The sequence below is a fragment of the Octopus sinensis genome, linkage group LG10 (assembly GCF_006345805.1).
Source record: "Octopus sinensis linkage group LG10, ASM634580v1, whole genome shotgun sequence".
Taxonomy (NCBI): domain Eukaryota; kingdom Metazoa; phylum Mollusca; class Cephalopoda; order Octopoda; family Octopodidae; genus Octopus; species Octopus sinensis.
Window position 1 is genome coordinate 89,683,324 of NC_043006.1, and position 15,453 is coordinate 89,698,776.

At 41.5% G+C, this 15,453-nt stretch overlaps 1 protein-coding gene across 1 annotated transcript; it reads left to right on the plus strand.

The window, feature by feature from the left end:
• Positions 1 to 11,785: 11,785 nt before the first annotated feature.
• On the plus strand, positions 11,786 to 12,598 carry LOC115216286. Its single transcript, XM_029785487.1, has one exon. The coding sequence runs from the start codon at positions 11,786 to 11,788 to the stop codon at positions 12,596 to 12,598; it is 813 nt and encodes a 270-aa protein (XP_029641347.1).
• Positions 12,599 to 15,453: the final 2,855 nt, after the last annotated feature.

Consider the following 15,453-nt stretch of genomic DNA (forward strand, 5'->3'; position numbering starts at 1 on the left):
TGCTCCCATCCTGAAATGGACACAAGTGGAGATTGACCAACTCAGTCGCACTACCCAAAAGACAATGGCAATGTATGGTACCCTCCACCCTAAGGCGAATGTACACAGGCTCTACATGAAGATGGGTAAAGGTGGGCGTGGGCTGATTAGCATACAAGAGTGCATCAACAATGAAAGAAGAAACATGGCAGAATATTTGGTAAACAGCAAACAAGACCATCATGAAACTAACAACTTAAAAGACTAGGAAGCATCATGGAGGTGGCTTAACAAGGATGACTAAAAAAGAATACTGAAAACCTAATCATCACTGCCCAGGACTGGGCATTGAATACCAACTCAGTGCAACAAACCTCTGAAGAATGTGTGGGAAGAGGGTCGAAAGTGTGACTCACATTGTTAGTGCTTGTAAAAGTCTTCCACAGAAAGAGTACAAGTGTAGACATGACAAGGTAGCCCCAAACCTCTACTAGCTACTATGCCATAAGTATGAATATGAAGTTATGGGTACCAACATGCACAAGAAAAAGTAATGGATGAAAAGGGGAATGTGGAAATCCTCTGGGATGTTGATTTCCAGACAGACAAGGTATTAGAGAACTGAAGCCTGGATATAGTAATCTTTAAAAAGGACAAACAAGAGTGCCTCATAATTGACGTGGTAGTGCCAGGAGATCAACATATCATCATGAGAGAAAGAGAAAAAGTTGGTAAATATGGAGGCCTGAGAATTGAGATCACTAGAACATAAAGGTTGTTTCTATTGTCATCAGAGCATTGGGTTCGATACCACCCAATCTGAAAAAGAACATCTGAAAACTTTAGAAATACCCTACAATCTAGGTGTATTGCAAAAGTTGGCATTACTTGGAACTGCATTCATATTGTGTAAAGTACTGTCAGTCTAAGGTCCTTGTTGTGACTTGACAGACAGTACAAACCTCTGGTAGACATAATAACTTCAATCAACAACAACAACAGTAGTAGTAGTAGTAGTCTCAAGCAGCAGTGCTAGAGTAGAATATATTTTTGAGTTATTCCAATAAATTTAATGAAGTATATAACTTGCTTAATACTTTTGGATATGGCAATGTTACTAAATAAGTTCAACACATTCTTCAGAGGATAAAGTCTTGGAGATATATAATTCCATTGGATTACAACTGTCATGGAGAAAATGACATCTTTAAAAATCTCATGTCATCAAAGTAAAGACATTAAGATCTTTCCTAGTGATTGAGATATTTAATTTTTCTTTTTCGTTTTTAAAATTTTATTTTATAGATCTTCAGGACATGATAAGAAACAGAACAGAAACTGACAAGTTAATTAAAATAATACAGAAGTTAATTTTCAACTAATAATGAACACAGTTTGCCTGTATCTAAGAAAAATAGTGTGGGTGGGTGAAGAGGATGAAGAGGATGTAGAATAACTGACTGATATATTATAGTTTACAGTTGATGAACAGGCAGTAGTATACTAGTTTTAATTTAATCTAATAGAAAGTAGTAACTTCCACTCAATGAAGAATTTAGGTTGATGAACTTCTGACCCACATGACCATGTGTTCCAACCCAAGTATGGCTATTATGTTGGACTCCTGGAAAGTACATAACTTCTGCAGGACTTCAGCTTCTTTTCCTATTTAACTATTGCTATAACAAAACCTGTCCACCCACATCAGCTTAGAATATGCTGAAACTGAATATAAAAACTGATGCATGTCAGTTTGCAAAAAACAGTGGAAGGGAAGTTAATCCAAAGTTCAATGGAATTGATCTCTCCAGAATTGTTTTTATATTAAACTCAAGTCAATGAAAGCATATAATCAGGAATTGCTCTTTAAGCTTTTAGTCAGCAAAGAAGACAGTGCCCATGACCCTTTACAGAGCCTTTGAGATTGGTGATCAGGAGAGGGTGCTTAGAGTAGAGTGGACTCTGCTAAAAGAACCCAATGTACCAGGGATGTATTACTCTAAGAGTGCGATCCAAACTGAAGGAGCTGATACTTGTCAATATCATTACAAATTATTTCTTGATAAAGTGTCCTCATTAACTTGGCTTCTAAAATCAAAGCAATCTAGACCAAATTATTTAAGTATATTTACACATAGCTTCTATCATACAGTGTGTACAATAAATAAGGTAAATGTTTTTGTTTCAAATTGTTAGACCAGACAACCCACAGAAGAATAAAAGAACTGAAGTAAAATGGTAAACGGTAAAGTAACAATAAAAAAAAAATCAATGAATGCTTTTACAATATCAGTTTATCGATTTCTTTCTGGCTTGACCAACATATTCATTTGGCATTTTTTTTAGCTCTCATTGAGGAAAATGTTAATGTGCCTACAAGATTAATTATAATTAACTGGTTCTCATAGATCAGAAGGGATACTAAACACAGAAGCAGACAATCTAGTTTAGATTAGTTCATAGATGTGAGTCATGAAAAGATATGAACTGTTCTTAAGAACAAATTCAATTTAAGATTTCCTAAGACCAACTGATAGAATGTAAATGATAACAGATATTGATCAGGTAAATATAGACAACTAAGTCATAGATATTGTTTTAATAGTTATAAGAAAAAGCTTCCGATATTTTGCTCTGTACCTGTGAGAATGTCATAACCCAGTGTGTCACAAGGGACCTCACTTGAAAACTTCTCACTTGTGGCCAACCAATTTGTCTCTAAGTTACACAAATAAAAACTTTTGAAGACACCACTACAAACTGGAAATATTTGAAAATTAGAAACTTAGTTCCAGCCATTTATATTCTGAGTTCAAAGCTCCCCAAGGTCAACACTGAATTTCATTCACCTGGGGGCAGAGACTGCTTACAAGTTCTATGTGTTGTCATTTAAATTTTCAGTGCTTAAATTGGCACACAGTTCATGGCATTTACTTTCAGCCAGAATGGGTGTGCTGTTTTAAAGTTAGGCATTTTTGGTTGTGGGCATAGAACTGTGCCAGTGTTGGGTGATGAAGCTTGAATACATTTAGGTTTAAGGATCTATTAATAGAGCAAAATAAACTTCATGGGTAATTGCAGAGCCTATCAGCACACTCTACAATGAATTGTCAATTGGTGAGATGAGGCACTAGTTAAGTGATCAGGTCAATGTGGATGTCTGTAGCAATATCCAAGGAATTCTAAATTGCACAGGCTAACACTTATACTTACTTAACCATGACACTGGCCACCTCTCAACCATTGGTGTTCTCTCCAAAAGCACAAAAGGAGCCTCTCATTTTCTAGCTCAGAACTCTGCCCTGCAGGGTATAAAACTATCAACCTCCACTTCCTTTATCATGACCCTCTCGCTACTTCTATGCCAAGTGTCCCTTTTCTCTTGTTCCTTCAATTAAAATTATCTTAGATCTGTTAAGGGTGGAGTGTAAATGTTACAAAAGTATATACAAGCACATGGGTAAGTGTGTGTCTCCTACTACATTCCTATCTTTGCGTATGTGCCTTGAAATATTACGCATGTGACTGTAAATGAAAGCATTAAATCTAAATTGAATCAGTCAGAACCTGTCTCCTCTCTGAAATTAAAAATTAATGTTCAAGACATAAAAAAATCCTTTTTGTCTTACTATACTGTGTTAGCCTGTACTTCACTATATGTCCTTCATGCAGAAGACATTCCTGAGAAATTCTCCACTGCCATTATCTTAAAGTCTGGTTATTGCATTCTATACCAGTGCTACTCAAAGTGGTGGTTCACAGACCGGTGCTGGTCTGTGAGCCATCAGCTGCTGGTTTGCAGTAAGTTTCCAGAAAAGAAAGAAACATTATAAAATGCTTTTGTAATATTTGTATTATTTGTTTACAAAATAAATATAAGACAAAAAAGAAATTGTCAATGTTTATTATATTAATTATATATATATTGTTTCCAGTATAAATTAATATTACTAAGAAATTTTTCCGGTCCCTGACACCCTGGAAAAAAAACACTGTTGTAAACTATGCTTTACTGAGGAGATTTAATAAAACTGAAACATGTCTGGAGTTGTTACATCAAGATGCTTTTAAGCCATTTTCACAACCAAAGAGGAGTGGAGAAGTAGTCTTGCATTCCCATCACAATCAAACTTATCAAGGCTGCCTTTTTGAGGAAGTACTACTTTATGGCTGGGAGCCTTTTCTCTTGTCCACCCTTTTTAGTTACCTCTTTCGGCAAGCAAAATTTGAGTGCAATGATTTTTAAACTGCTGCAAATATTCACCAACACCAACACCTTCACTATCATTCTCACCACCACCACCACCATTTCTGTTGCCATCATCACCTCCACATTCATTTTGTTTCTGCTTTCCATCTGATACGGGGTTGAGTGGTTACACAGAATCCAACAGATTATAATACTCTGTCTTGCTTCAGTGTCTCAGTTCTGTCAAAATTCCAACGGCCAGATGTCGAGTGCTACTGAAATGGCCTCAACATGTGATATATGCAAAAAAGCTAACTTGCTATTAAAGAGTGAACAGGAGAGTTTCAATTTGGTCACTGCCCACAATGGATGTTACAGTCCTAGGTACAAGGTGCCACATAAAAAGCATTCATGCTGGTGCTGTGTAAAAACCACCCAGTACACTGTGAAGTGGTTGGCATTAGGAAGGGCATCCAGCTGTAGAAACCATGCCAAAACAAACAATGGCACCTGGTGCAGCCCCTAGCCTTGCCTGTTCCGGTCAAGACGTCCAACCCATGCCAGCATGGAAAATGGAATTCAATGTTAATGATGATAATGATGGTGATATACTACATTTGAAAACAAAAGATAACATGGTCTTGATCCAAATACCATTAATCATTCACCAAAGTCTTCCTTAATTAGGACTGGCCTGGGGTTAAATAAAATCACCAAGGTGTTATGAATATTGATCTCAAATATCAATGTTGTAATACAATAACAAAAACAACAACAGCTCCATCATCAACCTAATCATCACTGGCATTGTTGTGTCTGCTTTACTGTGCAACTTATACAGAAATCTAACAAAAAAAAAAAGCTATGTTTTCAGACAAATTAATTTTTTTCGATATTCTGCCTTTCATTTATTGATACCTGAAGCTAAACAATACATTTTCGAATATTTGGTAATCTTTAAATCAATGCAAGCTATATATTCTACTGAGTACAATATTGTCATTGAAATTAAATGAAATATTAATAAAATATGGACAGAGAGGACTTCTTAGCCCTGCAAGGTATAAGGTAACCTCTCTGGTGTTGGTGCAACAATAAAAAATATCAAGTACATATTGTAAAGTGACCTGTATTTGAAAAGAGAGAAAATAGTTTAAAGAAGTCCCTTTAGTCTTATTGAGGATATGATAATCTCTCTTGTATGATAAAAAAGATGCAGCCCATTCTGTGAAATGGTTGATGTTATGAAAAGCATCAAGCCATGAAAACCATGATGCCAAAAATGAAATGAACAAATGAGACATGATTCTTCAAGCCATCAAAGAGGCTAGTAATACCCAACAAGATCTGAACTGCAAACTATCCAACACACATGCTAGCATAGAAAACAGACATAAAATAATGAGGATTTATAAACACACACCCACACGTATCCACCACAAGGTGCAGTCCTTGATGTGGTGTGGTGGCTTGTATGCCTCACTGAGACTTTGAGCTTATACCAGTGGAGTGCAAGTTCCGAGAAAGGCCTCTATGTTGCACAGACCAAAGGATAGAGACCAGACTGATATGGCTAGCTCTTTCCAAAGGTAAAAATGAGTTTGCATATGACCAACACCTCTATCCAGGACAAAAGAAAGTTACAGAAGCATCCATAACAATTTAAACTAACAAAACTTGGGAGACGACTGTCTTTTGTTTTCTCTTCATTATCCAATTGGAGAGAAAGTAAACAAGACAGCGCAGAGTCAAAAACAACAGGAGAAAAGTCGTCGATGGCCTTTGCCTTATAGAGAGCAGAGTGCTCAAGTAAGTATATCCATACACACACACAATATACATACATACATATATATGTATATATATATATATACATAGTATATTTGCCACCTAAATGTGGAAACAATGTTACTATTGTTTATAGCCCCAGGAGGACATCTCCTTCAGCTTGCTAACGACACACTGTCTGTGTCTTATGAGTATTTGTGAAGGGAAATCATCATTCCCATCTCTAGCCTTAAGTGATACATGCAGACCCGGGTTTCTGGGTAGTAACCCATCTTCAGTGTATGATAGTCACCAGCAAATACTCATAAGACACACACAGTGTGTCATTAGCAAGCTGGAGAAGGTGTCCTCCTGGGACTATAAACAACAGTAACATTGTCCCCTATGGGGCCGCTACATTTAGGTTGCAAATATACTTCACAATTCCGTGCTGCTACTGTTTACTTCTTGCTCAGAGATTTAATATTGCTATATATATATATCCATTCATTTACTTTTACATCTTTTCCCATGCTAGCATGGGTTAGATGAATATATTATTCAGGCATTGTTTTTACACCTGGATGCTCTTCCTCTCACCAACCCACTAACCCAATTTGGTTTTTCAAGTAAGGGAGCTCTTATAAGAAATAAGAGAAAGCACAGATGCAGCAGCAGATTTGATGAGATGGGAAATAACATCACAGCATGTAATTCAGTGATTTTTTTAGAGAAGTGCATACATGCATAAATAGATAAGTAAATAAACAAATGCATAAATGCCTGACTGTCAGTCTGGATAAGCTTGGATTTTCACTCAGGTTTAAAATGTGACATTGTCTTTGTTACCTACATTCCATAGATGGAGCTTTGCATCTTTGTTAGAAACCAGCTCCTTCTTCAGAGGAAGAATTCAAATGATTTAAAGAAAAAAACAAACACAAGTCAATGAAAGTGCTTCAACCTGTTGGAAACCGAACTTAGATCTTCCTCAAATTCACCCTGCTATCTTCAAAACTAAAGCATGCATTGCACATTATAGTGTTAAGTACATTATGTCTGAATAATACAATGGGATGGTCACAGCCTGCTTACACGAACTGACCAAGGGCTGAACAACAATAACGCTATTTAATTAAAAAGTGAAGATAATTTTAACCTTGATAATTAAGTCTACTGTAAAAATACTTCATTATGATACATACATATATATATATATATTATATATATATATATATATATATATATATATATATATATATATATATACACACACACACATATATATATACGTATCTATTCTTTTATGGTTTCAGTCACTGGACATCTGCCATGCTAACTCTTTCATAGAGCTTACAAAAGTATATTAACAAGAGAATTTATTTCAGTCTCATAATTATTTTATTGGTAACACTCTCACACACACACACACACACATACATACCTAAAGGCATAAATATATAATCATCATCATCACCATCAACATGTACATTTCCACGCTCACATGGGTCAGTCAGAGTTTGTCAAAGGAGTCTTTCTCTGGCCAGAGGTCTTTCCTGTTTCCAAGTAAGGTAATATATTCCCTTTGCCAGACTTTATTTCCAGAAAGACTGGAAATAAACGACGCAACTTGTAAGACTACGATGCTCAATAACAACCATCAAACCATGTCAAGACAAGAGGGCACACACACACACACACACACACACACACACACACAAGACAGACTTCTTTTTGTATGCTGAGGTAAAAATACCCACTGTGAACGCTGGTATGGCACACGACATCAAAACTACTGTTGCACATGCTATTAGAACTACGCTTAAAACCCATATTTTTAAGTTTAACAACAAACTGTATAAACAGGTGAAAGGCGGTGCTATTGGAGTAGGGATCGCCGGTGATGTTACTAACCTCTTCATGGTGGGACAGACAGTTTAAACAGTGCCTAGTGACCCGTAACATCCACTTAGCTATGTACTCTTGATATGTTGACGTTGACGACATTAACCTTGTCGTGAAATGTAATAGTAATACAGACACAGATATAGACTCTCCACTAAATGAAGAACAGGTGATGACAGCTATACAACACATAGCTGACTCTATCCATAGCAGTATAAAAGTTACCGTAGACTACACCCCAGTAATAGATTACCTGTCCTAGATACTGAGCTGTAGATAGAAAATACTATGGCTAACGGGACTGTTAAACCCTGTATACTCCATTCACACTATTGTAAAACTATGGCTAATCCACTGGTAATCCGTAGTGACTCAGCGATGGTGAGTACTACCAAGATCAACATCCTGGTGGCAGACTTAGAGTACTGAGGAATGTATCCCCACTATGCCAACCACAAGAACAACAACACATCCAGCACTTCATATTCCGAATGCAACGTCCCGGATACACACAATACGATAGAATCAGAGTGTACAAAGGAGCAAAAACAAGATTCGAACGCATTCTAAGAGATGACAAAAACGGTATATGCCCCCTATACCGCAACAAGCTCTGGAATAGGTTAGAGAGGGACACCAACAAAAGAAATAAAACCAATACTTGGTATGATAACAAGAAATTTCACAGTGTAATATTTGTTGTCGCCACACCTAAGAACGAATTAAGTAAGGCATTTAAGAAAATCCTGCGTACAACTGGCCTTAAGATCAAAGTTGTAGAAAAGACAGGTAGGACTATCAAATCTGTATTATGTAGATCATATCCATTTGATAAAATCATGTGTCAAAATAATTATGCAGTATGTTCTACAAACCCACATGTGAACTGTAAAACCAAGAACACTGTATACCAAATTAAGTGCCGAGAAAGAGCTTGCGTGACTAATCCAGAGTCATACATAAGTGAGACTTCTAAGGAGTATCAATGATAGGTTCAAAGAACACCTGGACAACTACATTGCAAAGAAACCAAACTCCATCTTCTATCAGCATGCTGTAGACTGCCACAAGGGATTAAATTAAACATCTTATCCACACATCCCACGGATGTAATGCTGAGACAGGTCACTGAAGCTGTCTGTATACAAGAATACAAACCCACACTCAACGTTGTCCTTGAAAATAGTGTCATATATATATATATATATATATAGAGAGAGAGAGAGAGAGAGAAATGGATAAGCGTATATGTGTGTATACTTTAAGATTATACGTATATTTGTGAGTATGTGTAAGTGTCTATATGATTGTGTGTACTTGTATATATGTATAAGGTTATATGTGCATATATGTATCTAAGGCGTTGTATCCAATCACCTATTTCTTTACTGCCCACAAGGGGCTAAACACAGAGAGGACAAACAAGGACAGACATACGGATTAAGTCGATTATATCAACCCCAGTGTGTAACTGGTACTTAATTTATCGACCCCGAAAGGATGAAAGGCAAAGTCGACCTTGGCGGAATTTGAACTCAGAACATAATGGCAGACGAAATACGGCTACGCATTTCGCCTGGCCTGCTAACGTTTCTGCCAGCTGCCGCCTTGTATCCAATCACCATTAGACGGTGGTGAGAGGGACAAACGCACACACATATATATGTGTGTGTCTATATATATGTATATGTGTGTATACTGAGGGATGACATCAGCAGCTGGGGAGCTGATCGGAAGGGGCAGCCGAGACGCACGCGCAGCGAGCGGGGATTTCTGCCTTTCAAGTCAGGTCGTCGAGGGGTTAAGACGGGTGATTCACGTTGTTAAGGTTGGGTGAAGCAGCTGCTATCTCTAGCGTTCAGGTCGGGCTGTGTCGAAGGATCCGTTACCGTTGAAGGGTCTCCATCAAAGCAAAGAGAAGGTAGGTGCCTTTATTTCGAATCTCTCGCTTACACCACAAGCTATTTCGGCGCTCCATATAAGTCGTCGCCACGATGGCAGCGAAAATCAGGATCGCCAGCGACATCATCAGACCCTTTAATGGTGAAGGCGATGTAGTGGCCTGGATTCGTAAAATCAGGCTGGTGGCAAGACTGCAAGGTATAAGCGATGTGGCAAGTCTTATGGCGCTGTATTTAGAAGGGAGTGGGTTGCGCTATATCTTGAGATGGAGGAGGAGGAACACCTGAGCGAGGAAAAAATAGAGCAACGTCTGCGGGATGCCTACACAGAGTGTGAATACACAGCTTTTGCTAAGCTGGGTACGATCAGATGGACGGGAGGACAGGTGGACGAGTACGCGGCAGAAGTTAGAAGGTTAGCGATGCTGGCTGGGTTTACAGGAGAAGGGCTGGAGAGAGCAGCGCGGCTGGCGTTTGTAAATGGGTTCCCCGACGATGTACGGATTCACCTACAACGATTGCCCGGGATTAAAAAGATGGCGCTGAGCGAACTTGTGACTCAAGCCCGCGTGTTGACGCGACACTCTGGGCGGAAGGCGATAGCAATGGTGGTGACGGAGGTGCGTAAAGATGGACGACGACCGGAGAAAGACGTACAGAAGCCTACCATGCAACGACAGCGACCGTTCTCAGGTCAGTGTTTTAAATGTCAGGGGTCGCACATGGCGCGGGACTGTATGCAACCGGAGCCCGTTTGCTATCGATGCAGGCAGACAGGGCACATCGCCTGTGATTGTGACCAGGGAAACGACCGCGGGGCAGTTGCTGCCTCTCAAACTTTCCCCGCAAACGAGTAGAGGCGCTATTGGAGACGCTGCCATTAATTGACGTGGAGGCCGAGGGGAAGACGTTCAAGGCCCTCGTGGATACGGGCTGTACGACCACCCTTGTGAATTCAAGGGTGACAAAGAAATGGAACGGGGCAAGTAACGTCCGGACGGTCGACGGCAGCGAAATCCGTTGCAGAGGCAGCAGCAAGGTAGAGATAGTGGTGCACGGCACGACGCTAAGGCTGCAGGTAATTGAGGCTGAACGCATGATAGATGGGGGTGATGGGGATGGACGCCATCAACCGCCTCGGTGGCGTCAGTGTTGTGGGAAATGAGATCACGTTCGGAAGCGTGGGGGCATCGTGCACTGTGAGTCAGGATCGCCAGAGAGAGCAGAGCCCCGCGAGGGACTGCACCGCTTACACCATCGAGGACAAAGACTTTCAGGCGGCATTCGATGGTCAGCGGTCCTTGTCCCTTGGAAGGAGGAGGTAGCGGGCGGAGTGCTACCCCTGATGGCGGTGGTGCAGCCTACGAAGGGAAAAGTCAGACTGGTGCTGGACTTCAGGAAGCTAAACCAGCATATATCGTGTCACATGGGAGGTGAGGCGACAGACGTTTGTGGCAAGACGTTACGTGCGTGGAGACAGTCGAGTGAGGTGGCGACGATTGTCGACTTGAAATCGGCATACTTGCAGCTCCATATGAGCGACAAACTGTGGCGGTATCAGCTGGTGCGGTACAAAGGCCGGACGTACTGTTTAACCAGGCTGGGTTTCGGGCTGAATTCCGCTCCGAAGATCATGGTGGCAGTGCTTAAGTCCGTCCTAGGGAAAGACGGCAAGATTAGAAAGGCCACCAGCTCCTACACTGACTACATTTTGGTGGATGAAACTGTAGTGCCAGCCAACGAGGTAGTAAGACATCTGAAGAAGTTCGGACTGACTGCGAAGCCACCGGAGTCGATGGAAGGAGGAGCCGCGCTGGGGCTGAAGCTGCGAAGAGATAGATTGGGTGAATTGGTGTTCTGGAGAGGGAATGAAATCCCAGAGCTGAGTTCCAGCGTCAGCAGGAGAGAGCTGTTCTCAGTGTGTGGGAAGTTGGTTGGTCACTACCCGATCACTGGATGGCTGCGCACGGCGTGCAGTTACACCAAGAGATGAGCGGAGGAGGAGAGTTGGGGCGACAAAGTGGGAGAAGGGACGGTGGCCATGATGCAGGAAATCCTAGAGAGGACGAGAGCGGAAGACCCGGTCAGAGGGAACTGGTACGTGCCCAAGACGGAATGCGGGACCATCTGGTGTGATGCTAGCAGTATAGCGATAGAGGTTGTGTTGGCAATCGAAGGCGCTGCGGTGGAGGACGCGGCCTGGCTTCGGAAAGCAGATGACTTCAACCACATCAATGTCACCGAATTAGACGCGGTGCTGAAAGGAGTGAACTTGGCCCTGAAATGGAGGCTGCGCACAATTGAAATCCGGACGGATTCAGCCACTGTGCTTGGCTGGGTAGGATCGGTGATCACTGGTGAAAGGAGAGTGCGGACGAAAGGTGTCACAGAGATGTTAGTGAAGTGCCGTCTAGGAGTTCTAGGTGAATTGATCGCCGAGTTCGGACTGAAGCTGAATGTCGTTTTAGTGCCTTCGGAGAAAAACAGGGCGGACGCACTGACCAGGGTGAAAAGAGCGTGGTTGGAAGAACCGGAGGAGGCCCGGAAAGGGATAGCTGCAGCGTGTCAGTTGGATGACTCTGAACTGAAGAGACTGCATGCTATGCATCACCTGGGTGTGGACAGGACCCTGTATCTGGCGAAGAAAAGTGATGCTGACGTCACTAGGGGAAGCATCCGGAAAGTGGTCGGGAGCTGCGACAGGTGTCAGTCCATCAACCCTGCTCCGTGTGGGCATGAACAGGGAAGCCTTTCGGTGGAGCACAACTGGAAAAGGCTAGCTGTGGATGTGACACACTACCGTCAGGGAATGTATCTCTCCATGGTCGACTGCGGGCCGGGCCGGCTGGCCATTTGAAGGGAGTTGAGAACGGGCACTGCTGACGAGATCGCGCAGATCTTGAACGGGATATCTTTAGAGAGAGGTTCCGTGGAAGAACTGCTGATGGACAATGGGGTGGCGTTTCGTTCGGAAGCATTGAGGGTTATGCTTGATCGGTGGAAGGTGCGTCGCTTGTTCAGAGTAGCGTATAGGCCGAGCGGTAACGGGATCGTAGTGAGGCACCATCGGACAGTCAAGGCCATAGCGGAAAGAGGGCACATTTCGCCACTTGAAGCAGTTTTTTGGTACAACTTGTCTCCCCGATCCGGACAAGCTGAGGAATCTGTGCCGCAGAGAGCTGTATTTAAATATGAATGGAGGCACCCGAGCAAAGCGCCGGAGGGCCACGAGGAAGAGAAGGGACCTGTTTGCATGAAAATAGGGGAGGAGGTCTGGGTTAAGCCACCAAAGGCGCGCTGTACGTCTCAATGGAGCAGAGGAACGGTGATGGCGGTCAATTCCAGAAACAACGTCTCCGTGGATGGAATGCTGCGACACGTCTTGGACCTTCGCAGGATTATCGCTTCAACGGACGACGATTGTGGAGAGGGGGAGAACGAGGTGCCCAGCTTGAGAAGATCTCGACGCGCAAGGCGCCCTCCCGGTTGGAGGTAGACTACAACATGGAGTAGAGAGATTGTGATCTTTAAGATCAGGGTGGCGTGTGGGATGACGTCAGCAGCTGGGGAGCTGACCGGAACTTGGGGCTGACCAAAAGGGGGCAGCCGTGATGCGCGCACAGCGAGCGGGGCATTCTGCCTTTTCGAGCCAGGTCGTCGAGAGGTTAAGACGGGTGATCACGTTGTTAAGGTTGGGTGAAGCAGCTGCTATCTCTAGCGTTCGGGTCGGGCTGTGTTGAAGGATCCGTTACCGCTGAAGGGTCTCCATCAGAGCGAAGAGAAGGTAGGTGCCTTTATTTCGAATCTCTCGCACACACCATATACAACCTTCAACAAAGTAACAGTCATGTATACAACTTCAACTGACACATATCAGTACATAAACATATGTTCACATGTACACACACACAGACACGGCTACATACTCTCCTAAATACTCACATACATACAAGCGTATAGGCATGCACACATACATGTACACACATACATACATACACACATACATACATACGCACATACATACATGCACACATACATACATACATACATACATACATCATACATACACACACACACACACACACACACACACACACACACACATACATACGTACATATATATCATGAACTAACTGTTACTTTCTGAGATGCAGCACGAAGCTTTGTCAGTGAATAAGTCGCGGTCTCAAAGCGATGGAAATATTTGACAAATTAAATTTAAGAGTTGAAGTGAATCTAACGGTTTCTGTGTGTTTCTTAAATGGCTTATAAACACCTTCCACGCTGCAATTGTTTTCGTTCCAGCACACGATTTCAGATCAGGTCACTTGCTATGCAAGTACATCTCCGTAAAATATATATATTTCATTTTGGGATTTGGTTTGCAAGATTCTTTATATGATTTCGTGTGTTGAAGCATATTCTGTTGTGTCTGGGGAGAGTCATTCTCTTTTAGTGCCTTATTATTTAACATACACACCGGTAAAATTTCCACTTATTTCTTATTTTTATTTTCTAAAATTTTCGTTGCGTCCTGCAACCTTTTCAATAGTCTTGACTCTGTCCGTTATTTACACTGCATTCCCTTTTGTTTGTTTGTGCGCATGTGTGTGGGTCAATGGGTCAGTATGCGTGTGTGCCTATACAAGCATGCATGTACATATGTATGTGTGTGTTTGCATGTGTATGTATATATGTGTGTGTATGCATATGTATGTGTGTGCATCTATATGTACGTATCCTGCATATTTATGTGCTTGCCTGTCCGTGTTTGTGTATTTTCTATGTGTGTGTGTGTGAGCATGTGTTTGTATGTGTATGCACCTGTCTCCTTGTGTGTGTGCATATCTGTGTGTGTGTGTGTGTGTGTTAAGTAACTATGTACCATGTTTGTATGTATGGATGTGCATCTTTATATGTGTGGTTCCGTGTCTCAATATGTGTCTGTTCTTGTAACCTATGTACCTATCCGTCTGTATGTTGATCTGTTTATTTACATATCTAAATGCTTACATACAGAAATAAAAAATGAATAAATAAATAATATAAAAAAATAAATAAAAAATATAAAAATATGACAAAAGCAAAAAAACCCAAAAATAATAATGATTAAAAAAAAGGTATACACACACACTCACACCCACATACATACATTTATCTACCTGACAGTCCACTAACTATTCTACTCTACCTGTGTAAACTGTGGGTATGGAGGTATGGTATTTACTGTGTATATTTCCTATTTAATATTGGGGAAATTTCATTTATAAGGACGTACTCCCGTATTTGTCTGAGTGTTGGGTCTTTTGGGTGCTTGGATAAGATGCGGATGTCAGGTTGACCCAAGTTACCTCCATGGTGGTCTTTGGCATGTTGGTAGAGTATGGAGGACTGTTTTCTGTCGTCATATTGTCTTAGATGTTCATTTATCCATTCCGCAATGCTCCTAGACGTCTCCCCTATGTACATCATGTTCATGTCCTTACAAGCACCTTCTATGCATCTTATGCTGTAAACTACATTCGAGTTCTACAGTTAATACCAGGGTTAATTCTACATACCATGCAGTTATCATTGGTGCATATGGTATTCTTAAATGGGTACCTCCTACATAGTTGTGATCTGACGGAGTTCCCTGGCTTTTCAGCAATTTTAATGTTGAGTTTGGTCTCCTTCAGAGCTTTTCTAAATCTACGGGCTAGTTCTCCAAGG